The following is a 26,879-nucleotide window of genomic DNA, read 5'->3' on the forward strand; positions in this document are numbered from 1 at the left end:
GAGCCACAGCCTCGCGACGTTCAGCGCACCCGGCGGCTTCGATCGCCCTCCCCACGCCCCGGCCCCTCAGTCCGCCCCCCCCTCCCCCGCTCCCCAGCCTAGGCTCCCTCGATCTTCTGCTCCTTCTCTGTCCCCAAGTCCAGCGTCTCCTGTCCTCACCCTGGTCACCTCCTCCCCGGTCCCCACACCCCGCCCCGGGTCCCCGCCGCCCTCTCTGCGTACCGGGTGACGCAGCGCCGCCTCCCGCTCCCGCCTCCCCGCGACTCCGCCGGGCTGACTGCAGGGGCCGCTAACGGTCCCGCGCCCCCCGGCGTCCGCGCGCCCCGCGCCCGGCGGACGAGGCCGCGCCGGCGGCGATGGGCGCGATGGGGGCGGCGGAGCCGCTGCAGTCGGTGCTGTGGGTGAAGCAGGAGCGCTGCGCCGTCAGCCTGGAGCCCGCGCGGGCGCTGCTACGCTGGTGGCGGAGCCCGGTGACCGGGCCCTGCGCGCCCGATGCTAGTGAGTGTGGCGGTCCGGGGCTGGTGGGGCCGGGCGCTGCATCCACCCTGGGCCTGCGCTTTGGGCAGGCCGGGGTTGGGGGAACCCCGGAGGGAGGAGGAGTCTCGGGGCACTGGGAGAGGCGGCCAGGGCACCCGAGGCGCAGGGGATCCGAGGTGCAGGGCCCTGGTGCCGGGCGGTCTCAGAATTTCGCGGCCGCTGGCGGGGAACCGTCCCAGCGCAGAGGGCCCAGACATTCCAGGAACTGGGATGACAAAGCCTCTGGAGGTGCTGGAGGGGGAGGGGAAAGGCGAGCGTCCGAAGCCCCAGAGCATCCGCGGGATCCCAGGGGAGGTCTGTTGCTGCTCAGGCACACCTGGACAGGACTAGTTTCTGGTCACCCCCTTCCTCCAATACAGTGAACCCAAGTACAGACACATGCTTCTCTACAGGAGAAGCCCAGAAGTGCCCTGGAGGGACTTCCTGTGATTAGGCAGTTGAGCAAGGGGCTTTGACTTTCTACTGGGGTATGCATGCACCCTGCTCAGAGGCCCTCAGGACTGAGAGAAGAGTCGCTTAGATAAACACGGGAAAGATGCAACCCACCCGCAGTGGCTGAGATGGCACAAGGACACTGGAGCCTCTCTCTCCCGACTTTGTTGCAGGTCTGTCCTGGTGGCCTAGGGATTGACAGAGGTTTATAAAAATGTCACTAAGTCCTCCTTAAAAGGAGGATTACAGAAGATTGTGTGTGGACACCAGGGGTGAGGGCACCCAGGGGTGGCCTTGTGGATGTATTCCGTTTCATTCATTCATTGCTTTTTGTTTGTTTTTGGTTTTCCCTATGTGGCTCAGGTCAGCCTCAAACTGGGATCACAGACATGTGCCACCAAGCCCAGCTTAGTTTTCTCTCTCCCTCTTTCTTTGCTGGGGATGATGGAATCCAAGAGCTTGCTAAACACAGACTCTACCACCAAACAGCAAGCATGCCCTCCAAGCGTCCCTTGAGTGCCTGCCTGCTAGGGATGAGCCAAGGGATCCTAGCCTGGGACACATGTGAATTCTCTGCTGCAGTGGAGGACATTTTCCATTTAAGGAGGCACAGAGGGACACATGGGGATAAATGTGTCAGGACTTGGATCCTGAGAAGAGCCTCTGAGAGTAGGTATCGAGGGTGAGCCACAAAGGGACGGTCACTGACCAGTACAGGGTGGGCTGAGCAGGCCTCACTTACATGATGGCATTTGCCCAGACAGACCTGGAGAGACTGAGTGCTGATGTGCACATGGGGGGGGTGGGGGGGTGGGTGATGTGCACATGGGGGGGGCTGATGTGCACGTGAGGGGAGGCTGATAGAGGCAGGAAGAATCTCAGGGCATGAGTGTGTCAGGGTCAAGGTTGATGGGGGAAACAGCTGAAGAACAGGGTCTAGGACTCCTGCGGCCTGGCAGGCTGAAGTGGGCACTGACCTTTATTGTGGGTGTAAAGGGACCCCCTGGAAGGTGGTATCCAGCTTAACTTTTTACAAAGACTTGATGATCTCTTTAGGGAGAGAGAGAGGAGGGACAGAAGAGAGAGGAAGGGAGGCAGTCAACCCAGTCTGGGTGGAGATGGGAGAGGTAGGGAGGATTGGGAGTAGTGGGATTGACCGTCACTTTGAGAAGGGACCTGTGGGAGAAACATGGATTTTTTTTTTCTATTAAAAATTGTCGAGGGTGGGAGTAGCGCGAGTCAGGACTCTCTGGCGGACATTCTGAGTTTGGGCCGTCAATCATCCGTTCCCTCATTCAACCCAGAATGGCTTTTTGGTGTCCTGTAGGTAGCTGGAGCTGTAAGTAAGACATTGTGCCACGAGGCCCTGCAGACTGAGCTTTGGGTAGGTAGGGCTAAGGTGGCCTGAGACTGGTGGCCAAGCTGGTTGCTGGCCTTGGGATCAAAGCAGCATTGTCTTTGGAGTGCCTTTCCATGGCTCAGTGCCTAGGACTTGATTACCCTGAAGTCTTCCTATGTGTCCCCGGCCCCTCCCGGAGCCGCTTCTCTCCTGTTCTCTGACTTGACCACTGTTTTGCCTACGCCCGAGGGGGCTGAGTTTCAGGTCAGCAAGCCCCCTGCGGCCTAGAGCCTAGGCTTCGGATAGGGTGATGGCACGGGGTGCTCAGGATGTATGAGCTGCTGGCCTCCGCTCTGTGTCGTACACACCCACTGGCCTCCGAGGTGGGGGGAGTTCTACTGGCCCAGCTGGGGCTTGCAGCTGAGCAAACCCAACTCCCAAAAGAGCCAGCGCTGCCTCTTTTGGGTCTGGGAGGCCACGAAGACACAGAAAGGGCCCCGCCTCTACTTCATGAGCTGTGGGGGTGGGACATCATCCGTGGCCTGTTGTCAACGTGGGCACAGTTGTGGTTTCTGGTGCCCACGTTCGAGGTTTGGTGTGCTGGCAGTGTCTACTTTTAGCCTGCTTGTTTTTAGCTGGCAGGTGGCTTCCACAGCTGGCCAGCTCTGTGGCGTGAGTATTGTGTCACCCCTGTGAAGTGTGGGGCTACTTTTGTGTGGGCCCATCCATAGCCATCTGGTAGCAGTCCAACAGACCCGGCCTCTCTAGGACTGCTGTGAGGGACCAGTCAGTAGGCTGCCTCAGAAAGTACCCGGCTCACTTCCCCTTCTCTGGTACTCTCCACCTCTCTGGAAGCAGAAAAACAAGTTGGCAGACTCTAGCTTAGGAGGGAGAGGGGAAGGGAGATGCCTTCTCCCTCCCTCCCTTCCCCGTTTTCAGCCCCCAAAGAATTAGGCCTACTTTATAGAGTGAGGTGAGCTCGAAGTCTGTGGAGTCAGGCGAGCAGGCTATGAGCAGTTCATGGCACATTTAATTCAGTTAGCCAGGGGCACTGCCAACCTGCCACTCCCCCAGGTGTGTCTGGACACACCTGAATTGCCTTGGTTGGGAACCATGGGCAGAGGATTATGCAAAAATAGATTGTAGGACGTGCGAGAGGCTGGCAACCTTGGAATTCCAGGACGGCCCTTAGGGGCACTGTGCACCCAGCTGGGTATTTCGTCTACTCCTTCATTCTCTCCTGTTTTTAGACGTGCAAACATGGACCGATTTGCTTGTTCCCTAGGTGCCTGGTGCACAGCAGGAGCAGGCTTTGAACCTAGGCACACACTCTTTCTGGGGCGGGTGTCACACTGGCTGCCAAGTGCCCAGCAACAGAGATAAGGACTCAATCTTGGGAGAGAGAGAGAGAGATCAGCACTGGAGGAAGCTGAGCCAGCAAGTGCTTCTCTAGACCGCAGCCTGAGCGGAAGTGGGGCAGACTGAAAACAGGAAATGGGGGGGGGGGGGCTTCTCTAAGTGGGTCACTAGTTGAACTTGAGGCAGCCCGGAGTGATTGATATCTGGGCTTCTCCCCATGGCTGCAGTAAGGCCCACTATCAATTCTGCATTAGTTCTTTCAGAGTACGGGCTGTGTGTCTGTGTGTGCTGAGGGCTCAAGCATGGCATTGGGACCACTGCCTAGGCTCCACCTTTGTGGGGAGAACCTCCCTTATCTTCTACCAGCCTCTACCAGCCTCCACTGGGGTGCCCCAAAGCTGGCAGTAAGTTCATGGGCAAGTCACTGCTGTCTTTGCCTACATCCTCATCACACACGACCCTCCCACCATGGGTCAAGAATGAGCAAGCTTACAAAAATAAACCATGGGACTGAGGGTAGAGCTCAGCTGTAGAGTGCTTGCCTAGCAGACACCAGGCCCTAGGATGGGCCACCAGCACCCCCTTGCAAAAAAAAAAAAAAAAAAAAAAAAAAAATATATATATATATATATATATATATGTGTGTGTGTGTGTGTGTGTGTGTGTGTGTGTGTGTGTGTGTGTGTAAAAATATGTGTGTGTGTGTGTGTGTGTGTGCTGATTTAATAAAATCTTGAAAGCAGAGGCTGGAGATATGGCTCTGTAGCTGAGAGTGTGTAGTGCTCTTGCAGAGGACCTGAGTTTGATTCCCAGAACCCACACCGAGTAGCTCACAACCACCTGTAGCTACAGCTTCAGGGGGATCCAATGCTTCTAGAGTTCTAGAGTCAGTGGCCCCTGCACTCACCTGTACTTACTCTCACACACACAGACATGATTTTAAAATAAAAACAAATCTTTTTTTAAAAGTCTAGAAAGCAGAAAAATTACTTTAGTAATTATGCATACAAAGTGCTTAATGCTTGCTGTGATTGTGTATGCAAATATGTATGAAAGGAAAGCTGAGGAAGAGCTATAGGCTATTTTCCATATTATCTTGCTGTTGCGAACATGGTTTTTTGTTTTTTGTTTTAAAGAGCAGCTTCACTGAGATCTGATTCTCCTGCAATCAAATCCTCATATTTTAAGGGCACAGTTCCATGTGTTTTGATAACTCTGCACCTGTGTAAACATAGTCACGATAGGGCACAGGAGCCACAGCCCAGAACCTCCCCCTGTGCAGTTCTGGGGTAGATCTCTGCCTAGCAGTCTCCAAGGGATGGGTTTCACTCTGCAAGTGGTTCATAGAAATACAGCCACACAACTCATCTTACTGGTTTTATCTATCTATCTATCTATCTATCTATCTATCTATTTCAAGACAGAGTTTCTCTGTGTAACAGTTCTGGTTGTCCTGGAACTCTGTTTGTAGACCAGGCTGGCCCCAAACTCACAGAGATCTGCCTGCCTCTGCCTCCCGAGTGCTGGGATTAAAGGCGTGCACCACCACCACCACCCGGCTCCTTACTGGTTTTAATCACCATGTAACCATGATTAATTCTTTTTGGCTTAAATTGTGTGTGTGTGTGTGTGTGTGTGTGTGTGTGTGTGTGTGTGTGTGTGTGTGTTCACATGCATGCCCACACATAGCTTGCACATCGATGCCTTCTTGGACTTGTTTCCATCTTTGGCCGTGTGAGTAAGGATTCTGGAATCCTTTGGGGCATCTGCCTTCCTTTCTCTCGTGTGCAGCTTTAAAGGAGAAAGCAGGATCAAGCTAGATGGAAGAAAAGGACTGTGTCGAGATATGCTTTTTATTTGTTGTGTTTGAGTATGTGAAAAATCAGTACTACACTTTTGTTGTTGCTGTTTTGAGAGTGGGTCTTACTTTACAGGCCAGCCTGGTCTATGTAGCTCAGGTTGGTCTCACACTTGAAGCAGTCCACCTACCTCAGCCTTCCAAATGCTGGGATTATAGGCATGAACCATACAGGACTCTCAATACCTTTGTAAATGATTAGTGGAGGGAAGTTTCTTAAAGTCAGAGTCCAGGGAATTACAGGTGTTTATATAAAAGCAAATTCTTACAAGAAACCTGAGATGCTGTGGATGAGGGACAGGTCCTAACCTACATGGAAACAGGAAAGGCTAAACTATATGACTACATGAACATTTTAAGACATCTGTAAGATGTCGGGTGACAGTGGCACACACCTTTAATCCCAGCACTTGGGAGGCAGAGGCAGGTGGATCTCTGAGTTTGAGGCCAGCCTGGTCTACATAGTGAGTTCCAGGACAGCCAGAGCTACACAGAGAAACCCTGTTTTGAAAAAGCAACCAACCAAACACATAAACAAAAAACTTCTGTAAGATACTAAAACTAAGAAAAAGGTGTGTGTGTGTGTGTGTGTGTGTGTGTGTGTGTGTGTGTGTGTGATGGCAAAGCTTAAAAAGTTAAAGCCTTTTAAGCATCTATGAAAATTAAAGTCAGGTCTCATGGTACATATCTCTAATCCTGGCACTTGGGAGGGAAGGGGATGACCACCAGGACCAACTTGGACTATACAGTGAGTCTCTGTTTCAAAACAAAACAAAACTGGTAGGAAAGTGGAACCAGGTGTGGAAATACACACCTATAATCCCAGCACTTGAGAGATGGGGGGGCGAAGGACATGAGTTCAAAGCCCTCCTGGGTTACATAGTGAGACCTTCTCTCCAAAAACATTGAGAGACATAGACACTCCATCAGAGCAATGACAGTGAATGGGAGAATAGATGATAGCTAGGTGACGGAAAGATAAATTACTGATAGATAAGTAGATGATAGAAAGATAGGTTGATAGGTGGTAGATAATTGATGGACATATTCATAAAAAGATAACTGATGTATAATTGACTGATAATTTATTGATAGATAGGTAAATAATAGATTATTGATAGGTAGGTAGATGATAAATAGAAGATAAATAGATAGATGATTGACAGATGTCATTCACAGGAACAGATTCCGGAGTGGATGCCACAGGGGTGCTATCCTCAGCCTGTGGACTGGCTGCAGAGCTTCCCTGCTGACGGTGCTTCAGGAACCCACCGGGGTGGGCACAGTTGGAGGACCAGAGCAGTTACTGCTCTGCTGTTTTGGGAAAGCAATCTCAATATCTTGAAAATATGAAAATCATCGTCTTTGACTTAGCATCTAATCATTTTTCTTTCTTGGTGCCGAAGGTGGAACCTAGGGCCTCCCACATGCTAAGTGCCTGCTTTGCTGAGGAACTACACTTGACTCCACACCTTAAATTCCACTTTTGATTATGTATCCTAAGGAAAGCAAACACGGGTTTGTAGGCCACTGCTTGCTCTTGAAGATACAATGTCTGTGTTTGTTGAGACCTTGCTGATACTTTTTCTTTGCATTTCCCCAACCTGCCCACATTCTTGTCAGCCCTCTCTCCTCTCTCTGGCAATTTATTAACACAGATCCTTTTGTTCTGAGGCTTTTCACTGGCAGCTGCCACCTGTCCAGTGCTTCTGTCCAGATCTGTCCCTGAGGTGGTTAGCTTGAGGACATCATCTTAGTCCTTTTCTTCCATTTTTCAGCCCCTGTAGGGCTTGAGGGCCACACTCTAAGTGGCTAGGCCTGACAACAATTTTTCTGTGGACCCCCATAGATCTTGGTCCTGGAGCCAACCCCAGTACTGTTGGTACAAGCCCTGTGGTGTGGAAGTGCCTGGCGTGTGGAGCCAGTTCTCATCACAGGGAGCAAGTCCGTTATGTTTGGACAGCTTGACTGTGTCTGCCCATCTGGGGACATGAGGAAGGCTGCCAGAGCTCTGACACTCTTGCTGGTTTAGCCTCTTACAGTGACTCCAGGCATCGCATGGCCTCCACGCTGCCAGCCACGGGAAAGCGCTGTCTCTGCTGTCTCTTAAGATTCGGTTCCAACTGTTGAACTGGAGACAGCCAACATCTCACACAGCACAGGACCGTGAGCTGGCTGCTCTTGTAGGTGGGCTCTCTGTGTCGGCTTTCTCCTCTCTGTTCTCACTGAACCCAATTCTGTTCCTTTGGACACAGACTGGTTCAGACAACTGCTGCCTACAAGTTCATTACCCTCTAACCTCTGACCTTGGCCTTGGATCCTAAGTTCTGTTTTCTATTTCCTCCCCTTGGGACACTCCTGTGATGGATGAACTCCAGACATCAGGACGGGAAACTTGAAAAAACAAGTCGGCCTGTTCTGTCCACCCTGCCGGCTTGTCGGAGCTGTGGATGTCTGACGTCCCTCCGTGGAAACACAGCTGCCCACCTTCCAAGGCTGCCCCTTCTTCCATGACTCGACCCTGACCTTAGCTCACCTCCCCCTGCACCTGCTCCCCCAGCACAGCTGAGCCATTAGCGATGCCCTGGATACCTGGCACTTCTCAGCGTGGGCCTCTCTAACCAAGATGTTCCCCTCCTCCTTTCCCACATCAGCCATCCCCTCACTCCAGCCCAGTGTCCTTCAGGATTCAAAATGTGCTTTGCCCTCCGGGGGGCTTTTCCTCTGCTAGGCATTTCTTTTTGTGTCATCTTTTGTGGTGTGTTCCTCTCGTCTCCTTCCTTCTCCGAGGCAGGCTCCTTGCCAGAGTCCTCTTCCACCGGCCTCCTCACTCTTGAAGGGCCCCTCCATCCATCCTCTGAGTAGACGGGGTGTGAAGGACAGACAGCTCACCATCCTTGCTTGGCAGTGCTTCAGGCCCTCCCTCCGCCAGGAGGACTTTGGCCCCTGGCTCAGTCCCCTGGCACTCTCTCGTCAGGGTGGGAGATGCAAAAGTTGCAACATTGTTGCAGTGGTGGGGTGACAGAGGTCGTCACGAATGACAAGCAGGGGGGGGGGGTTCTGGTGATTTCTTACTGGGTGATGTCCGCCCACTTCCCTTCCCTCTAAGGCAGCAGTTCCCAACCTGTGGGTCTCGCCCCCCTTAAGGGGGTCGAACAACCCTTTCACAGGGGTTGCATATCAGCTATCCTGTATATCCGATATTTACATCATGATTCAGAACAGTAGCAAAATTACCGTTATGAAGTAGCAATGAGATAATTTTATGGTTGGGGGTCACCACAGTATGAGGGACTGTATTAAAGGGTCGCACGCAGCATTAGGAAGGGTGAGAACCACTGCTCTAAAGGAATGTGGGTTGGAAGCCAGCTGGGTGTGAGGAGGCTGAAGAGTGTGTGCCAACTCCTGCATTGCCCTGGCATGAAGGGTGCTGGATGGTGTAAAGCACTGCCTGTGAGGTGTCGGCCTAACAGGGCTGTGCGGACTTCATTCGTGTCCCTTTGGGAGGTCAGAAGCAACAGAAATGGTCAGGTGACATAAAGTCGATGACACCCACATTTCCTCTGCATATCTGCACAGGAAATAAATGGCAATCGTGTCAACCTATGTCGGAAACAGTCTCCTTCCAGATCAGGCCAGTGACCACGGGAGACCTTTGGATCGGAGGCTTCTCGCCCGGCCGAGGCTGGGAGACTGCATCCAGACAGCAGCCTCTGCTGATGTTTCAACAGCTCCTGAGAGGTAACAGGTCTCAGGCGTCCTTGAATGGTCAGAAACTTGTAATGGTTCTGACTGGGTTTCATGGTTAACTTTTGGTCATCTAAAATAGGTCAGCAAGTGGGTGTGGCGTTCCCTGCCTATAATCCTGGCTCTCCCAGGCTAAGACAGGAGGCTTGAAAGTGCCAGGCCACCTGGGCAAGCTATGAGACCTTTTCTCAAATAAAAACAAAGTGTGTCTTTAAGGCAAGCTTTGTCTAAACGGAACTAACAGAAGTTTCTTTGGCTTCGTGGACCATCCAGTTACTCAGCCCTGCTTTTTGAGGGTATAAGCTGCCACAGACACTACATCAACAAAGGGTCATGGCTGTGTGCCAATAAAGCTTTATTTACAAAGGCAGCCAGAGGCCTGAATTGGGGCCGTGGTTGTGGGCGTCAATCCCTGCCCTAAGTCAGTATTTTAGCAAAGAGGGACTAACAGCATGTTTTCTCGTGAAAGCAGTGAATTCAGATGGCTAGAAACATTTTAACCTAAAAAAAAAAAAAAAAAAAAAAAATCCAACAACCGATGTCTGGAAAAATTTCTGCTATTTGGGGAACAGGTTCACTTGGGGTTCCCTTCCAGCTGTGGCAGGTTTCTACAGAGGATGCCAGGGTGGACTCAGCCCCTCTGAGGAACAGCACCTGTAACAGTGGGACCTTAGGCCCCCTAACACCTCTCAGACCAGTTCGGCTCATAGATACTTAAATCAATCAAAGTTCACAATCAAGGCATAAGGGCACACAGAGCAAGAGACTTCCCTGGTGTTCTGGGGTGCAATAAGATGTTTCATCCTGAGGGGGACCTAAGTAATGTCACACCTTCTCCTCATAAGGTCCTGATGACAAACCAAAGTCCACTGTACCAAAATTCACCCTGGGTAACCAATGAGTTTATTCGGTTTACTTAGAAAGCATCAGTGAAGGTTATTGTCAAGAGTGTGCATGATTCCCCCAAAGCAGCCATTCTGGAAGGTCTGGACCCAGGACGGATGATGGCTCCCTCCCCCCCCTTACCTTCCCCAGCCTATATACTCTAGCCCCTCCCCAGAACCACCCCATCTTCCACCAGTTGCCATTGTGGCAAAATCATATACAAATGGCTGGAATCTCTGGAGGGCTCCAATGACCCTCCCCCACCCCCTCCTTCTCTGAGGAAATGTCAACAGTCCACAGGCCTTCAGGGATGGATTCTTGGCCAGCAGGCACAGCTGATGTCATGATGGTGGCTGTTTTGCTCGAGGGGGGGGGGGGGGAGATAGCACTGTACAACACAGGGGCTCTTCGGCAGGTATATTTTGGCGTCTCCTGGTTAGACAGATGGCTTTGAGAGACTAGGAGTGAGACAGACTCCCTGTTGAACTGACAGCTAGGGAGAGAGGCCATGGCTAGGGAATCACAGTGGCAAATTTCCAAGATGGCCAGCCCGTTCCTCAGCTTCTTCCTCACCCTCCTGGCTTGAAACCGAAGTCTGGCAGCTTAAAACAAAGCAAACCGCTTTGTAGGCTCTTGTCTCTGCACCAGCAGGCCCCCAGCTTATGGACTGGCTCCACAAGTTCAAGGCCTGCTCAGGACATGTCACATGATAGTTTTGGGCCAATAAAGCAGCGTAGCTTTCTTCAAACTGACCAACCCTAAAGTAGAGGAAGAAAACCCTTCAGAGGCTTTAAAACCCCCCGAGACTGGATTTGGGACAGAGGGTCTTTTTCTGTGTGTGTCTGTTGCATATGTGTGTTTCTCCACCCCCAATAATCACTGATTTTCCAGTGCTGATTCTGCCTAGGGTGCTTGAGGTTTCTCTGCTGCTACCTGTCGCGCTTCAAATTTTTCCCGCCTTTTAATTCTTCAAGTGGCAGAGAAAATGAACCCGATCAAGACCCCTAGATTGTATCAGTTTGGCTGTACGTTTTGATATCTCCCAGGAAGGATGTGTCCCATCACCTTTAGAGGAGTGTGGAGTTCTGCGCGCTGCCGTCTGCTTTCCAGTCCAGTGTTCTGTCTGCCGTTGTGTGCGGGGGACAGTTGGAACTCATCTATTTCTCCCATCAGTTGTTTCCACCTCACATATTCTGCAGCGGTTTTTAATGCACACACGGAGACTTGCCGCGTCTCGTCTTCACACAATGGGCCCTCCATCTCTGGAGACTTTCTCTGGTTTGAAGTCTGTCTGGTATTAGCATGGCCACCGCGCTTTCTTTTGATCACAGACAGTGTTTCTAGCTTCACTTCTAATGGGCTTACATCTTGAATCACAGTACAGCTGGCTTGGCTAGAAAAGGAGGGCTGGTCTTTTCAGTGGGGCGAGGTGGTTCTTGTTCCAGGCTCTGCCCTGTGAGGCCACCCCTGCCCTGCCCTTGTGTGTGTTGACTTTTTCTTTTTTCTTTCTTTCTTTTTCTTTTTTTCTTTTTTTTTTTTTTTTTTTTGATTTTTTTGAGACAGGGTTTTTCTGTGTAGCCCTGGCTTTCCTGGAACTCTGTAGCTCAGGCTGGCCTCGAACTCACAGAGATCCGCCTGCCTCTACCTCCTGAATGCTGGGATTAAAGGCGTGCACCGCCATGGCCTGCCTGGCACGTGTTGTCTGTGTACACTGGCGTTTCCAACTGTGGTTCCTTCCACTCCAGATCAGAGCTCTGTGGTGCAAAAGGAAACCCACGGGTCCCTCTCCTGCCCTCGAACCCCAGGCAGCTGCCTTGTCCCTCTGCCTCTCTGAGCCTTCTTCTTATGTGAGTTTCATATCTGACATCCAAGAGAGAAGAACAAGGAAAGAAGGCACATCCAGTCCATTCCAGGAGTCGAAGGTGCCTGTGTTTTCAGAATAGATTGTTCCCACTGACCCACTTCCTGGGCACTGCCTCTCCTCATTGCTCCATATTCTGTCGCTGAGGCCAGCTCATAGCTTTAACCTTCAGACACAAAGCATTCTTCAGCCCTGTAGTGGCTCACTCCTGAGAGCTTCCCTCTGTGCACCTACTCAAAGGCTCCTGGCGTGCCTCAGCAGGTGTGGAGGCCACAGCCACCGCAGAGCTTCCCTTTAGTGACTCCCGAGTCTGGTTCTCTTTGTTGTCTCTTGGCAGTTCCCTTGATGATGCAACAGGCGGAGCTTGCATCAGGATGGAAAAGCCCAGCAGCAAGGGAATAGACCACTGGCCGCTCTCAAAAGGGAATTGTTACTCAGAGAGCCCGGACCTATGTGGTATTTCTGCATTTCCCGGGGCCCATGTGCAGAGTACTTACCTACGGTTTTAATGAAGATCGGGTGTTCACACTGCAAGTCCCGTGGAGTGGTCTGTTGCCAGGGAAATTTGAGTCCTACCTAATTGCAGGGCAATGAGACATGTTCCCCCATCCAGCTCTCTTGGGCACCTTTGTTGCTCAGGTGCCTGTACAGAGTCGGTGCACCCAGGCCAAGGTGCTTGGAGCCGCTTCAGACCTATTTTCCATGGGGATGTAGCCTCAGCTTTTGCATGACCTGTGGTAGGGTGCGGCTCTCTTGTCCCAACTCCTCTTCTTCCTCTCACATCAAGAGCTCACGTTTTTTTTTAGAGAGCCACGTGCAGCACTTGTGACCTTGATAATAAACTTCTCATCCTCTTGCCTCCAATTCCCCAGGATGGGATTACAGGTGTGTGCCATTCGGCCCAGTTTGTCTTGATCTCTATGCCCTGGGCTTCCCAGGTGGCCATGGGAGGCCCCACTGAGTGGCATATTCCCATCATCTTGACCCTTGTCTGATATGTGTGGGATTTCATGTGTGTGTACCTGGGTCACTGGTGAACCTTGAGGTCTGTGGAAAACTTATGGGCATCTGGAGCCTCTGGTATCACAGCTGACTGGCTGGCAGCAGACATTGCCTTCTGTCAGTGAGCTGTGGTCACCTCTCACTGTGACCACAGTGCACACAAACAACAGAACCAGCAGCAAGTGCTAGAAGCTCCATGAGGCTCTGTGATGACTGCAAATACCTCAGCAGGCTGTGGAGAAGGCACTGGTCAACTCCCCCAATGACAAGAACCAGCAGGCCAGCCTCACCTGCCAAGGGCAGCTGATTTTTCTGGAATGTGATGGCTTTCATTGCAGGGTGAGCTGTACACCCACATGACTCACCCTGGCGTGAACAGAAGGGCAGGAGAATTTGTCTGTTGTCAGCAAAAGCGTTTGGAGTTTTAGCCAAGATTCACTTACAGATTTGCAGTCCACGTTTGTGAAGGTTTATCAAACAGGAACAGTGTTGAATTTATGGCATTGTCCTATTTGAACCAGTATTGCTTTGCTTTTTAATTTATTTATTTTTATTTTATGTGCATTGGTGTTTTGCCATGGGTGTCAGGTCCCCTGGAACCGGAATTACAGACAGTTGTGAGCTGCCATTGTGGGTGCTGGGAATTGAACCCAGGTCCTCTGGAAGAGCAGTCAGTACTCTTAACCACTGAGCCATCTCTTCGGCCCCTCAGTATTGTTTTTAACATGGATTGTTTTATTGTCAGAAGATGAACAGTGAACAGAAACAATGTACAGAGATGCATCCAGGTTTAGTTCTGCTGTCTGGAAATGAGAAAGGGCTCAGCTGGTGTGGCAGGCCATGGCTCCATCACAGTGGGAGACAGTTGTGTGGCAGGCTGTGGCTCCATCACGGTGGGAGACAGTTGGTGTGGCAGGCCGTGGCTCTATCACCGTGGGAGAACTAGGCAGGAAAGAGAGAGAACAGCTCTGGGACTTGGGAAGACAGTTCTGACATCTCTGACTGAACTTCAAACCCATGAAAACTGTTGAAAATACAGTTTTGTAAGATAGCCCAGCCTGATGTGTTATCTAGAAGAGTATCCTCGTAAGCAAAAACCTACGTCCTCCTGAAGCAGAGACCAGACCTCCAAGCCATTTACTATCCTTCCCAATGGGAGTGGTGTTTTAGAAAACAAAGACTTTGTGCATGTATGCATGGTGGTGCAGGTGTGTGTGCATGTCTGTATGCATGGGTGCATGTGAGAGAAGCATGCATGTGAAGGCACACATGCATGTGTAGAGACCAGGTGTTGACATCAGACATCCTCCTCGTTCACTCTGGTTTTTTTTTTAATTAAAAATTTTTGTATTTATTTTATTTTATGTGCATGAGTGTTTTGACTGAATGTATGTATGTGTACTATGGGTTCCTGGTGCTTACAGAGGCCAGAAGAGAGTGTAGCATCTCCTGGAACTGTAGTTAGAGATAATTTTGAGGCTGCCAGTTGGGTGCTGGAAACTGAACCCATATCCTCTGCAAGAGCAGCCAATGCTCTTAACCACTGAACCATCTCTCCAGCCCCCCATTTTTTTTGAGACAGGGTCTCCTCCTGGGACCTGGGACTAGGGACTAGACTGGCTGGCCAGTGGACCCTGGGGGTCTTCCAGCCTCTACCTACCCACTGAAGCCCGAGGGTTACGACTATGTGCCACAATAATTGGCTTTTTAAGTAGGTGCTGGAAATCGAACTTGAGTCCTTATGCTTGCCCAGCAAACCCTTTATCTATGGAAGCGTCTCCTCAGACTCCTGGAAGACAGTCTTCCTCACCCTGCTTGCGAGTTGTTTTGCAATTCATGTCACTGCTGTGGTGGTCTAGTGAGAAGCTGGAGTGGTGGGGGGGCTCATGAGGTAAGGATGTCTGAAAGGGGCCCCTGGGAGGAGGCAGGTGGCACTCCAGCCGGGTGGCGCTTGAACCTCTAGATTCTGAAAGAGGAGGGTGTTTGGTAGATTTATCCAAAGACAGTGCCAGGAGCTGAAACTTGCTCTGGCTTGAATGAAATAGTGACTTCTAAGTGCTTGTGTCCTCGTGACACCTGCAAAGAGGTGACACTCAGGGGTGGACCTCATCGCTTTGACTAGGCCCTCTGGTCAAGTGTGTGGAATGATTTAAATAAACACCATTGCTGGTCATAAGGAGTCCAAGGCTCGACCCAGGGTTGGCCAGGCTGACGGGAAGACATCCAGAGTTCCAAACGGGGTAGGCAAGGACATTTGTGAGCGCTTGGCTTCATCTGGGGTTAGAGTGAAATGGCCCTGTCGCCACAGCAGGTTGGGGCCCTGCTTTCATGTTCTCACGATGGCAGCACCATAAACAGGTACCTGGAGCAGCGCTGTGTGTCCCCAGGCCAGGTGTGTGACCAGTACAGTGAGTGGCAGGCTTGGCTGGGCACTGTGGTGCCTAGGTGGGGACAGGTAGGAACTGCTTAGTGGATGTTTGGGTTTGGTCCTGTGGGCTGTGGACCGGAGCATCTGTCATGCAATGTGTGTCTTGGACACTCCCTGCTCCTGCTCTCAGGCTGGCCCTGAGTTTGACTGTAGGACCCTGGAAAGGAGTTTAATATCCTTTGCAATGACCAAGGACATTTGGCTCACAGTTACAGCAGGCCATTACTTTATAAAGAGAAAGGGGCTTGTCTAACGACGGTCAACCCCTGCTCTCCTGTAATACCACTCAGCACAGAAGCTGCCTGGCAAGTTCTGAGTGTGGACCAGGGAAGCGTGAGAGTATTGGCAGCTGTGGGTACATCCCAGCTGCTGCCTAGACAGCACGGGACACCATCCTTAGACCAGATGAGCTATGCCTAGCCCTGGCCTTCTTCCTTCCCCTTTGTAGCAAAAGATCCCTGCAGGGCGGCCTGTTGCCAGTGTCACGGTCACACAGGCCCGAGGTTGCCTAGTCTGGGAAAATGGCACTTCTCATTTCAGGCCTCTGAGGACCTCCTAACCTTGCTGGCAGCGTACGAGGACACCTGCCAGAGAAATATTAGCACTGTCTAGGAACAGAAAGGGCCCAGAGTTCCCACTTCTCAGTTATTTGCCAATGTTCCTCACCCTTTCTCAGTTGCTGTGGCTAATGTCATCAAGTGTCCACAGGGCCATCCTGGTGTGTGGACACCTCTCCATACGATCTAGACTGTGTAGCAGAGCTCATGTTGGAGGGGCATTCTGCCCTGAGAGGACCAGCTACTGTCTCCTCCAATATCCCTGTGCTCTCTCTTCACCTAATTGTCCCCATTGACTTTTGTGACTGACAGTATCAGTTTCCTATAACATGAGATTGGGTGCAGAGGTGGCCTTGTCGGCTACACAGGGATGCAGGCCTGCAGGAGGCAGAGCCCCAGGGCTAGACCAGTTTTCTGATTAGAAAGTCACCTGTCATTGAACTGTCCTTTTGAGATTGACACACCTTACCCCTTACCTTCTTTTGGCTCTGCCCAGTCCCTAGCAGGATGATGCTACTGTCTCATAGGCCCTACGTGACATCCCTGTCTCTGAGTCCCTCTGTCCCTGCACCCCCCTGCTCCTTGTCCCTGCTACCTTCCCACCACAGCTCTCTCAGAACCTCCTGAGCCACTCGCCTGACCCCAAGACCTCTCCTGCCCCTCCCTGCAGAGCCGGAGTCCCTCCTGACAACTCATGTGACTTACCCTAGTTCTTTATTTTTTGCCTCCCCGGACACCCTTGGGTTATGCTCGTGGGTATCTGAGCAATGCTGTTTTTAGAGCTTTGTTCCTACCAAGGGACAGTGCCAGTATCACATGAGCTGTGGTGTGGCTTGTGTGCCGCAGCAGCTCTGGAATGCTCGTGGGCTGCGTGGCTTTGTGGTGTCCCTGGTGCAGCATGGCCTTTGGGGTCCAGCCAGCAGAGCATGTGACACACTAGGACACTGTTCTCTTCTTCCTTGGGTTCTCCGAGTCTCCCTCTGGATCCTCTGAGTGTGTTAAGATGAAACATGATTCATGGACACTTTTTGTTGTTGTTTTGTTTTGTATTTTTGAGACAGGGTTTCTAGCTATCCTAGAACTCCGCTCTGTAGACCAGGCTAGCCTCAAATTCAGAGCTCCACCTGCTTCCGTCTCTGGAGTGTTGAGATTAAAGTCGTGTGCCACCATCGCCTGGCTCATGGGCACTCTTTTAAGTGAGTTGTCCCATGGGTCACTGGTGCCTTTTATTTTGTGATGTAATTCATGACCGTCACCTGCCTCTCAGTCCTCTGAATATTGGAAGTGTGTCTTTACTCCACTATTGTGTTTAGCAGTTGTGACATCTGTCACCTGTTTCTTATGGATGGTCACCATGGTGAGGTGGAGATGCTTAAAGATGGAGATGTTAGAAGCCTGCTCTCAGGGATCCTAGATTCAAAGCACAGGTTGTTTATCAAATGGCCAGTGCCTCACCACTGTTCCGGCCCTACTACGAGGCACCTGTTGTGAGCCTGGCAGGTGAGCCATACCGCCTGGTGTTGCAGGAGGTGGACAGTCAGAGGCCAGGTGAGGCCAGGAGATTGAGTGCAAGGTTACAAACAGTGCAAGATTTGGAGGGTGCTCCGTGGGGCCAGGCCAACACCTCTAGAAATGGGGAAGGCGGGTAAACTATGGAAGAATGGAAGGGCCGTGTGGGAGAACCGGCTGCCGGTGCCAAAGCTACTTGCTGTGCAGGTGTCCAGATATCTGCCACAAGGGCTGTCCTGAACAGCACTCACCTGTGCAGGTGTGGTGAGGAGCTCGTGTGTGTGCGTGTGTGTGTGTGTGTGTGTGTGTGTGTGTGTGTGTGTGTGTGGTGGGGGCGGGGAGTCAGGGAGGGGAGAATGAGAAGCAGGTAAAAACTGAATTTTGGTGAAAAAACGGGAATCCCAGGAGGCAGCTGCCTGTGGAGAGCTGAGACCCAGGGTGGTACAACAGGCTCCACAGGGCACTGGGCTTGATTCTGCTCAGCTCAGCCCCTCCCCAGTGTGTGTGCCTCTGGGGATGCCAGGGACCTGACTACAATCGTTTCACAGCTCAGGTTGCACCTCCCCAGGTTCTGATGACCCAATTTCCACTGCAACAGCTTGGAGACTAACACAAAAGAATCAAGGGCTACACACCGTTCTTTGCTAATTTAGCTGTTGAAGAGTTGAGGGATTTTAGCTGGACTGCAGGGTTCAGAGCCAACCTCGGGAGCCAGCAGGCAATGTTCATCCATACAAAAATACACCATGATTCATAAAGAAGCATTCTGGAGTCCAGCCTGTGTTCAAAGAGGGCGTTACTGTCTATAATCTTCTCTGCCTTCCTGACCACACTACTTGAGCCCACAGCTTCTGTCAGAACCTGTCATTTCCCACGGCTGCGTGCCCAGCCAAGAACTTCCCTTTGATCCGAGCCAAATAATTGCGGCATGCTTCAGGCCAAGTTTGGGTCACTCTGCCTCTCTCTGGGCTGCCGGGTTAGAGAGATTGTTTGGTACCGGGCATGCTGGAACACACCTATAATCCCAGCACTCAGGAGGCTGAGGCCAGAGGGTTTGAGAGTCCATGGCTAACCTGGGATACATCGTGAGACCTTACTTATCTCAAAACAGCAGAATCAAACCTGAAGGTTGTTGGGGGCTGTCATCCTCTCGATCAGTGCTTCTCAACCTTCCTAACTCTGCTACCACTTAATACAGTTCCTCATGTTGTGGTGACCCCTCCCAACCATAAAATTATTTCGTTGTTACCTCATAACTGTAATTTTGCTACTCTTATGAATCATAATGTAAATATCCAATATGCAGGATATCTGATATGTGACCCCCAAAGGGGTCGTAGACCCACAGGTTGAGAACCAGTGCTCTGTCTGGCCCCATCCAAGGCATCCTGTCTTCCTGCTTCCAGTCAGACCCCAGCCTCTCTGGAACCCTTTTCCACGGGGTTGACCCCGACTCTCACATACTTGGTGGCCCTGTATTATATGTGTCCCATCCCACTTGGGTTTCCAAGCCAGTTTCTACCCATGAGAACAGAGAACATGTCCAGAGCACATGTCACATGCAGTACAATGGTTTACTCAGAGAGATCAGCACTTAAGTGGCTGAGGAGACCCCTCAGCACTTGTGGCTTAAATGGCTGAGCGGACCCTGTGAAAAGTCACAGCCTGTTCCTATCCTCTGACGACACCAAGCTGCCTCTTGATACTTAGCTCAGAGTGACACAGCTAACCTGCCTTCTTTTCTTTTTTTAAATAATTACATTTTATTTATGGGAGGGGACTCATGCCATGGTGTGCATGTGGTGGTCAGAGGACAACTTGAAGACGTTGGTTTCTCCTTCCACCCATGCAGATCCCAGGGATCCCATGCAGGTCCTCGAGCTTGGAGGCAGGCACTTTGACCCGCAGAGCTATCTCGCCAGCCCTAGCCTTCTTTTCTTTTTGGGGTGTCTAAGGAGAGTAGGAATGAGTATGCGCAGCTTTTGGAGTTGCGGGTGTCTGTCTGTGTCGCTCTGATGGGTCCTCGGCTCTAAGTGTGGTGTCTTTGCAGATGCCTGCTCCGTGCCAGTGTCCGAGATCATCGCTGTTGAGGAAACAGATGTTCATGAGAAACAATCCTCTAGTGGCCGATGGCAGAAAATGGAAAACCCGTTCGCATTCACAGGTGAGGGAGCCTGGGTGCTTGCCAGGGCCCCCTTTAGACTACAAAGAAGGGTACATATCAGGTCAATGATTGGCTTATCTTCATAGACTCTTTTTCTTTTTTTAAAAAAAGATTTATTTATTATGTATAGTGTTCTGCCTGCATGTATGCTTGCAGGCCAGAAGGGGGCGCCAGCTCTCATTACAGATGGTTGTGAGCCACCATGTGATTGCTGGGAACTGAACTCAGGACCTCTAGAAGAGTAGCTAGTGCTCTTAACTGCTGAGCCATCTTTCCCGCCCCATAGACTCTGATAGCAATTAGGTTCTTTTTTCTTCTGTGAAGTGAGGTCTCTGGTCTCAGGGTAATTGTTGGGGAGAAGTATCATACCATTTAGCACATAGCTGATGTTCCTTTTTTTTTTTTTTTTTTTTTTTTTTTTTTTTTTAAGCAAAGAGCCTTTCTTTTCTCCTCCCCCTGCCCCCCCAGAGCTGAGGTCCGAACCCAAGGCCTTGCGCTTGCTAGGCAAGCGCTCTACCACTGAGCTAAATCCCCAACCCCCTGATAAAGACTGATTGATTGATTGATTGATTGATTATGTATACAGTATTCTGCCTGCATGTGTCCCTGCAGGCCAGAAGAGGGCACCAGATCTCATTACAAGTGGTTGTGAGCCACCATGTGGTTGCTGGGAATTGAACTCAGGACCGCTGGAAGAGCAGTCGGTGCTCTTAACCACTGAGCCATCTCTCCAGCCCCCTGATAGCAATTATTTAACATCAACTTTCTGGGCTGGGAAGAAGGCTCAGAGTGTAAAGTGATTGCCATGTGTTGCTAAAATTCTCCCTCCTCCCAAGGTCCCAAACACAGGCAACTTAGCACCAAAGGTCACGCCGGGGGAACCAATGACTTTATTGGGCATCCTTACAGAACGTAGGTGAGGGGTTACTTACAGGGGTGTGGGTGCCTCTCACCCCGTGGGCTGTGCCAGGACAGCCTCATCCGACAGGGGCGAGACTTCCCTGTAGCCACATAGACTGAGCCCCAGCTTTCCTCGCCTTTATATAGCCTAGCCCCACCCCCTGGCCTCATGCCACACTGCCAGGTGGTAGCAGCCGCTGGCTACCCGGGTGAGAAGCTCTTGCCCTCATCTGGGCCTCTCCGAAGTGGGTGTAAACTCCCAACCCCGCCCAGCTGGGATGATCTTTTGCAAGGGGGCTCAGCCGAACTCCCCGAGACGGTTGCTCGGTGCCCCCCCCCCCCCCCCCCCCCCCCGCACTCCAGCAGTGAGAGGACAGGCTGAGACACCCGTGGAGCTCCAGCTAGCAAAGCCCGCGAGGTCTCACTTCCCAGAGCTGCCGACCCTGCCCACCCTGCTAACCCGCCTGTGTTGGTTTCCGTGCAGTCCACTGTGTAAAGCGAGCGCGCCACCACCGCTGGAAGTGGGCACAGGTGACCTTCTGGAGCGCCGATGAGCAGCTGTGTCACCTGTGGCTGCAAACCCTTCGTGAGCTGCTGGAGAGCCTGAGTACGTGCGCGAGCGTTCGGATTTGTTGCCAGGCAGCACCGCTGTGGTGGCAACGCAGGACTCAGTGACCTGACCCAGGTGGACGTGATGGATCCCTTTGATTTGTTTTTATGTTTGCTACGTAGAGGGCCGCAGCGGCGTCGCAGAAGTGTGTAGACTCCGCAGCCGGAGTCCCGGCCCAGCCCCTGCTTACAAGCAGTGAGACTGAGGCACATCCCTTAGGCCCCCAAAGCCTCAGTTTCTTTCTCTGTAAGTGGAGTGCATACAAATACATTCCAGGTACAAATGAGGACTGGCCAGGATGTGGGGGGAACCACCTCCCGTCTTCTGGGAGTGTGGCCTCTGAAGTGCAGCAGAGCCCAGTGCCGGGTTAGTGTGTGCTAAGGGACTATTTCTCTGTCACCTTGAACGTGGCATCATCCTGTCCTTTTTGCACCTGTTATAACCTTATGCACAAAGGCCACAGTTATTCTATAGACGTGGACTATAGATACAACATTGCACAGGTTAGCTTTTTACCTTTTGGGGGTTAAGTTGGCGTATGCGTTTTAAAAAGTAAATTGTAGGGCCAGTGAGATGGCTCCGTGAGTAAAGGCGCTTACCACCAGCACACAGGACCTGAGTTGCACCCCCAGGATCCATGTGGTGGGAAGGAGAGAACCACATCCTTCAAGCCGTGCTCTGACCTCCATGCATTCCACGTGTGCACTTGAATGTATGAACTCGTGAGCACATGCACACACACACACACACACACACACACACACACACACACACACACACCAAATAAAGGAGTAAAAAGTCAAACAAAAGCAAGTTAAAAGTGAATTGTAAAAGGCCAGCACAGCGGCACATGCCTGTGATTCCAGCACTTGGGAGGGAGGCAGGGGGATTTCTAGTCCCACACTGGCCTGGACTGCACAGTGAGACTATCTCACAGCATTGAAAAAGGAAAAGAAAGAGAAAAGGGGGCAGCCACCCGCCACCCGCCACCCGCCACCCGCCACCAAGCCACCAGGCCTGACAACTTCACTTCCATCTCCAGAACCTATCTGCCAGAAAGAGACAACCAATTCCTTGAAGTTGGCTTTTCTCACTTCCACACATACATAATATAATGAAAGGGGGTAGGAAGAGGAGGGGAGAGGAGAGAATTGGGTTATAAGATATTTGAAACTGCTCAACTCCCAGGCTATTCATGAAACACATCTCTTGATTACCGGAGGGTGGTGAGAACTGTTTTTTTTTTCTGAATTCTATTTTCCCCTGGTACTGGAGTTCCCCACCCGCTGCCCTTTTTAAGATCACCCCCGAGTTTCTAGATCTTCTGTTACCAGCTCTGTCCCTTGGCTACTACTCTCTGTGCTGCCTCAGTTTCTCCTGCTTTCTCCCCTGGTCTCCTGACTCTTCCTCCTCCCTCCCCACCCCCACCCCCACCCCCCTCCCTGCTTGCCCCGCCTCCCACCAAGTCATGTTTCCACCAGGCTGGGTCATTAGTCAGGCTTGATCCTACAGGCTCAGACTCCTCTGGAATCCTGGAGATTTATTATTTCTCTGTCGCTCACAGAAAACTCCCACAGCCATCCAAACGGCACACAAGCCTCTACTATCAGCTGCTCTAGTTTTAGTTAGAGTTCTGTTATCTCTGCCTATGTGTGCCTGTCTGTCTGTCTGTCTCTGTATGTGTGTGCACAGGGCGTTATAGAGACCAGAAGACAACCCCAGGTGTCATTCCTCAGGCATCTTCCAACTTTTCTTTTGAGACAGTGTCTCTCACTGGCCTGACATTCACCAAATAGGTAGGCTAGGCTGACTGGCCCCCAGGGGTCCGCTTGTCTCCACCTCCTCAGCTCTGTGGTTACGTGTGTGTGTGTGTGTGTGTGTGTGTGTGTGTGTGTGTGTGTACACCTGCACCTGGCTTTTGAAAAACTATGAACATGAACTGAACTGATCTTGCTGCTTGCTTCGAAAGCTCTTTACCGAATGCACTATTTCCCCAGTTGTTTAATGTATTTTTAAAATTCCTTTTATGCACGCGTGTGTGTGTGTGTGTGTGTGTGTGTGTGTGTGTGTGTGTGTACGGGGGGAGGGGTGTGTGTGTGTGTGTGTGTGTGTGTGTGTGTGTGTGTGTATTTTGCCTGCTTGTATGTGTGTAGACCGTGTGCATGCCTGGTGCTCGAGGAGGTCAGAAGAAAGTGTCGGACTCCCCCTGGATTTGGAATTATGGGTGGTCTTGAGCCACCATGTTAGTACTGGGGGTTGAAGCCAGGTCCTCTGCATGAGCAGCAAGTGCTCTAAACTACTGGGCCATCTCTCCAACCCTAGCCCCTTAATGTATCTTTTAAAAATGTTTCATTTTTATTTTATGTATATGACTGCTTTGATTCCATTTATGTGTGTACAACATTTGTGCACAGTGTCCACGGTGGCCAGAAGAGGGTGCTGGATCCCCTGGAACTGAGCTACGTGGGTGCTGGGAACTGAACCCAAGTCACCTGCAAGAATAGCAGAAGCTCTTAGCAGTGAGCGACCTCCTCCATAAAACTTTCAAGGTTTTATTGGAATAAGCCAGAGACATGTTTGTGTTCTGAGTGTGTGAGTTTTCACACTGAGCATCTGTAACAGCATTCAGAACTGACAGGGCAGTCAGTCAGTCCCCAGGCCCCACTTCTTCCCAGAGGTCACTGTGACCCTGACCTCTAAAGAACTAGACCTGTTTTTATTCTTCTGCATAAATTCAAACGGAACAGTATCAGATGAACACTGTGAATGCAAACTCGTCCCTTTATCCCGTATGGCTGTGTTTGTTCATTGTTGTGGCTGCTCAGCGTCCATGGCCTGATGGTACAGCCACTTCCTGCTGAGGCTCATCTTCATGACTTCCTCTGGGCCAGCCTAGACAATAGTGTAGAGACCATCCCTGCATGTGTCACTGTGTGCCTATGGCACTTCTCTAGAGTGTGCTGAGGACTGGACTGTGGACACTACCAAGGGTCTCTCTCCATACAGCCACCATTGAGTCTCTCCCACTGGCTCCACAGCCTGTGTGGCAGGGGTTAATTGCTTTATATTATGGTATTAATCTACATTTCTCTGATGCTTGAGAAATACATATGAATAATATATTGTAATATATATGAATATATGTTTTCACAGGCCAGTTGTGTATTCTCTGGTGAGAGTCTTCACTATGGAGTTCAAGGTGGCTTCAAACTTATGATCCAACTGCCTCAGCCTCCTAAGTGCTAGGATTGTAGGAATGAAGCACCACATCTGACCCATGTTTTTTCTTTCTTCTCTCTCTCTCTCTCTCTCTCTCTCTCTCTCTCTCTCTCTCTCTCTTCCTTTTTTATTGCTTGTGTGTAGACTAATAGGTTTTCTGCCCCCCCCCAATAGTAGGTTTCTCTGCCTATGCAGTACACTGGATCAAGCCAAATTGAAAAATTATAAGAACAAGTTTATTTGAGCAAAGCAACTCCCAGGCAGGTTCTCCAGTCCCAGAGATCCAGGCCAGAGAAGCCGTACTCTCAAACTAAAGCAGGGAGACTTTATAGGTTGTAGGTGAGGGGTGATGATGCATCCTCCACAAGCTGGGTTTGTGCCCAAGTATGGTCAAAAGCTGAGCACTTTAGGCTGGGACTTGAGTGGCTGGCGTCTTCAGGGGAGGAAGCTGCAGTAGCCGACAAGAATGTGGAACTGGGCTTTTTGGTGCCTTTCCTTGGTTTGGGGACTCTCTGAGTGGGTGGGGTTTGGAGAGAGAGACAGGAATGGGGCTTTCCAGATTATGCAGGAGTGAGCTGGAGGATCCAGCTGAACACAGACACTTAATAAAAGTTCATGATTCTCCTTATCATACCTACTTATTAGTTCTAAGGCTTGCATGGACCACCTTTTTCTTCCTTTCCACACATGCAGTATGACAGCAACATTGGTGACTCAGTCCTGACTTTGGGGGATATACCACAAGGAATGAAAGGACTCCATCAGTTTCATCCCATTGAGGGAATTCTCCTCTAAGGATCCTGATTTTACAAATTGGTTTTGTTTGTTTGGTCACGGGTGTTGGATTTAAGGACTGTTAGTAAAACACCCTCAGGTCTGGTTGTTAATGCTCTTCTTGCTCCAGCAGCCAGCCATCTGCCTGTGACCTTCACATCCTTTCTACATCACTGCATCTGACTTCCTGATGCCTCATTTAGGAGTTCTCACCTAGGTTCAGGGAGAAGTAGGCTTGTGACTTCCTTTCTGTAACATCCCTGTCTGGCTTTGCCTCGAAGGTCACAGTGACTTCTTTCGAATCACTCAGAAATGCTTCTTTTCCTGTCCTTTGGAAAAGGTCACACATGATGGAGACTGGGTTTCTTAAGTAGTCTGAGGGACTTCAGTGAAGAAACTGTTTAGGCCTGGGAATTCTTAGTAGGAAGGCATTTATTTATTTGTGTGTGTGCACATGTGTATGGAGGCCAGAGGTTGACTTCAGACCAGGGTTCTCTCTCTGTCACTCTCTATTTTTGGAGACAAGGCTGAACCTGGAGCTCGATGATTTGACTAGACTGGCTGGCCAGCCAATCCCAGCAATCCTCCTGTCTCTGCGATCTTCCCAACTCTGGGACTTCACCTGGCTTTTTTGCCTTGTTTTGTCTTTTGTGTTTTGAGACAGGGTCTCTCTACATGTCCCAGGCTGTCGTGAAACTCACTATAGATAGTAGAACAGGCTGTCCTGGAACTCACTATAGATAGTAGACCAGGCCAGCCTTGAACTCAGATCTGCCTGCCTCTGCCTCCCAAGTGCTTGGATTAAAGGCGTGTGTCCCTATGCCTGGCACTTCACCGGCTTTTCTGCAAGTGCAGAGAATTGGAGCTCAGGTCCTCACATGTGCCCAGTACACTTTACCAAGCTATCTCCTTGGCCCTGTACCTGGCTTTTCTGAGACAACTTGAAATGATAAAATATGAAACAGACCTATAAGTTTCTTCATTTGGGATTTGTTTGTTTTTACCTGTTTATTTTGAGAGTGGGTCTGATGTACCCTAGGCTGGCCCTGAATTTTCTATGTAGCCAAGTCTGGCCTTTAATGTCTGATCTTCCTACCATTAACTCCCAAGTATTGGAATTACAGGTGTTACACCACCATGCTTGGCAGATTTTGGAAACTGCATACCCCCTGAAATTCCCTCCAGGTTTGGTTTACCTGTCTGCCTGCCTCTCTCTTTCTTCCCCTCTTTCCTTCTTTCTTTCTCTCTCCCCTCTCCACCTCTATAATCTCTTAGCTTTTTTGGTGTAGAAGCGGAACCTAAGGCCCCCTTCATGCTCCACAAGCTCTCTGTCACAAGCTCCACTCCCAACACACTATATTTACATTTTTTCTAGTTAGAAGAGCATCCTTCCAATTGGCTTTGTCTTTTTTCACCACTAGAGTCTATTGTAAATGGAGTCACGTGGGTAAGCTATCTTGTATACATCCTGGACCCTAGCCTGGTGCTTCTGACATCTGTCCACTTGGTGGTGCTCTACCTATGGGCATGCACCCCACAGTTAGTTGTTAACCACTCACCCACTCTCTGGGTATGTGGCCCACAGCTAGAGGTCAGTCACCCACTCATTCTATGGGTATGTGATCCATAGTTAGCTGTTAGCATTTACCCACCCCTATGGGTATGGGGCAGCCCCTTGCTGGCTAATTTAAATAGTGC

General features: G+C 50.7%; 1 protein-coding gene and 1 pseudogene across 1 annotated transcript in view; one reads left to right on the top strand and one right to left on the bottom strand.

Annotated features, from left to right (window-relative positions):
• Positions 1-356: 356 nt before the first annotated feature.
• The window catches only part of Cerk (ceramide kinase), a 45,975-nt gene continuing 19,452 nt past the window's right edge, over positions 357-26,879 (top strand). Inside the window, exons 1-3 of the mRNA XM_059247453.1 lie at positions 357-498; positions 19,565-19,678; positions 21,063-21,185. Of these exons, the coding sequence (XP_059103436.1) occupies positions 357-498; positions 19,565-19,678; positions 21,063-21,185 (379 nt within the window). The remainder of the gene's footprint in view (positions 499-19,564; positions 19,679-21,062; positions 21,186-26,879) is intronic.
• Positions 680-7,580, bottom strand: LOC131897085 (small ribosomal subunit protein eS19-like; annotated as a pseudogene).

The sequence above is a fragment of the Peromyscus eremicus genome, chromosome 20 (genome assembly GCF_949786415.1).
Source record: "Peromyscus eremicus chromosome 20, PerEre_H2_v1, whole genome shotgun sequence".
In the NCBI taxonomy this organism is placed as follows: Eukaryota; Metazoa; Chordata; class Mammalia; order Rodentia; family Cricetidae; genus Peromyscus; species Peromyscus eremicus.